Source organism: Eurypyga helias, unplaced genomic scaffold (assembly GCF_000690775.1).
Source record: "Eurypyga helias isolate BGI_N326 unplaced genomic scaffold, ASM69077v1 scaffold17929, whole genome shotgun sequence".
NCBI classification, from domain to species: Eukaryota; Metazoa; Chordata; class Aves; order Eurypygiformes; family Eurypygidae; genus Eurypyga; species Eurypyga helias.
In genome coordinates, this window is record NW_010274135.1 from 29718 (window position 1) to 31454 (window position 1737).

Consider the following 1737-nt stretch of genomic DNA (forward strand, 5'->3'; position numbering starts at 1 on the left):
CTGTGACTTCCAGTGAAAGGAAACAATGACCATTTTTAGATTGATAAAGAAAAATAACATTGCTCATAATACAAAGTTGAAACCATTATTGAAAGAATCCCATTGGCAGCAAGGTGTCACAAGAACTCCAAGTTTTGCTAACAAACCAAGAGTTAAAAAAACTAATCTAAAAGTGAATGCAAAAGAACAAAAAGGGAAAGATAACAGAGATGAATAACAGCCCAGCTTCAAAATTTAACTTTCTGTTCATTTTTTAGCTCCCATGCGCATTTTCTTACACATTTCCCTGAAGCAGAGGAATCCATCTCCTATCGATCCGCTGGCTGTGGAGAATAAGGAGAATAAGTTCCCAAACGCGTGGGAACTGTTCTTTGCCAGTTCCCCAGCACTGCCTGTTTTCTTACCTCTGGGCACAGCAACCAAATCAATGCTGGGTTTCTGCTCAATATCAAAAGACATTGCATTTCAGACTGTATCTGACAATTTTAGGAAAACTCTTCAGCATTTCAACAGTATAATTTAAACCTAAAAGAACAATGGGGAAAAAAAGTGTCCTCATATCTAAACTTTGCAACTGCTTCAAGGGAAACAAACCCAATTTTTATGGTTTATTTCTGCAGAAGCAAATTAATGCTACAAGCTAGCTGTGGGGGAATTAACAGTTTGCTCATTAATTGTCCATGCACATCATGGGCAAAGTCAGGGAGTCCATTCTGGAGAAAGGGACAATGCTGCTAAGTCATTAGTTATCATCACAGTGCCCAAAAACCCAAGGGAGCTTCCACAGGCTACCATCCACTGATACGACTCTGCAGTTAATGAAGCCCTTAATTTGCATTTGCATTACAGCCTTTCACATTAGAATAAAAACTGTAACTGAGGGTGTACTTTCTGGGAGGCTTTTTTTTTTTCTTTTTTTTTTTTTTTATATGTTTCTACCTAAATCCTTTCCTCATCATTTTTTTCTCTAGAGCAATGAAGTCCAAGCTGGAGGGCAGACTACTAGCTGAGGCTGTTGCTCTGTTGGCTGAGTTAAGCAAACCCAGCTGCCTGAGTTTTAGTGAATGACTCTGCAATACAGCCGGCACCCCAGGTCTGCTATGGCTCCTGAAGTAACTAGCTCTTTCTCCTCCACCATATGGGCTAACACATGTACCTCAAATGCCAAGGACACCAGCTGTCCCATCTTTAAGCCATCACTCCTCACTTTATGGGTTCCCTGGTCTATTTAGTGAATATCACCTGCCACACCACATCTAAAAGCTTCAGGAAAAAAAAAAAGCTTCTCTGGAAAACAGCTCACCTCAATGGGAAAACAGCCTTCAGTCACCTCTTGCTAGCGTGCTATACTTAGCTAGAAGAAGAGCTGCTCTTCCCATTAATCCATCATGAGCCATTTAATGCAGACCTTAATCACCCTCACAGGATTCTGTATTTGTAACTGCCTCACAGAATTATTCTTTTTTATGAAAAGACTCAGTAAATCTCAATTTGATTATGAACTTTGAAACAGCTTCTCCAAACCTGTAGACACGTTCCTGCTCCACTGTAGAGAAGATTACAGGGAAACATGAAGAAATGTAACTATTTTTTCTCATTTATTTGACCCTCTCAAAAAGGTACAATTGTTTTAATGGATTCCCATGGTTCAAGATATGACAAACACAAAGGAATATTTCTGTTGCTTGAATATTTAAAAGTCATATTTAATTTTATTCATTTTCTTGCAGTATCTTC

At 38.9% G+C, this 1737-nt stretch overlaps 1 protein-coding gene across 1 annotated transcript in view; it reads right to left on the reverse strand.

The window, feature by feature from the left end:
• Positions 1 to 459, reverse strand: part of CPE (carboxypeptidase E) — a 20741-nt gene extending 20282 nt beyond the window's left edge. The window contains exon 1 of the mRNA XM_010159729.1: positions 405 to 459. Within this exon, the coding sequence (XP_010158031.1) occupies positions 405 to 459 (55 nt within the window). The remainder of the gene's footprint in view (positions 1 to 404) is intronic.
• Between the last annotated feature and the right edge of the window lie 1278 nt (positions 460 to 1737).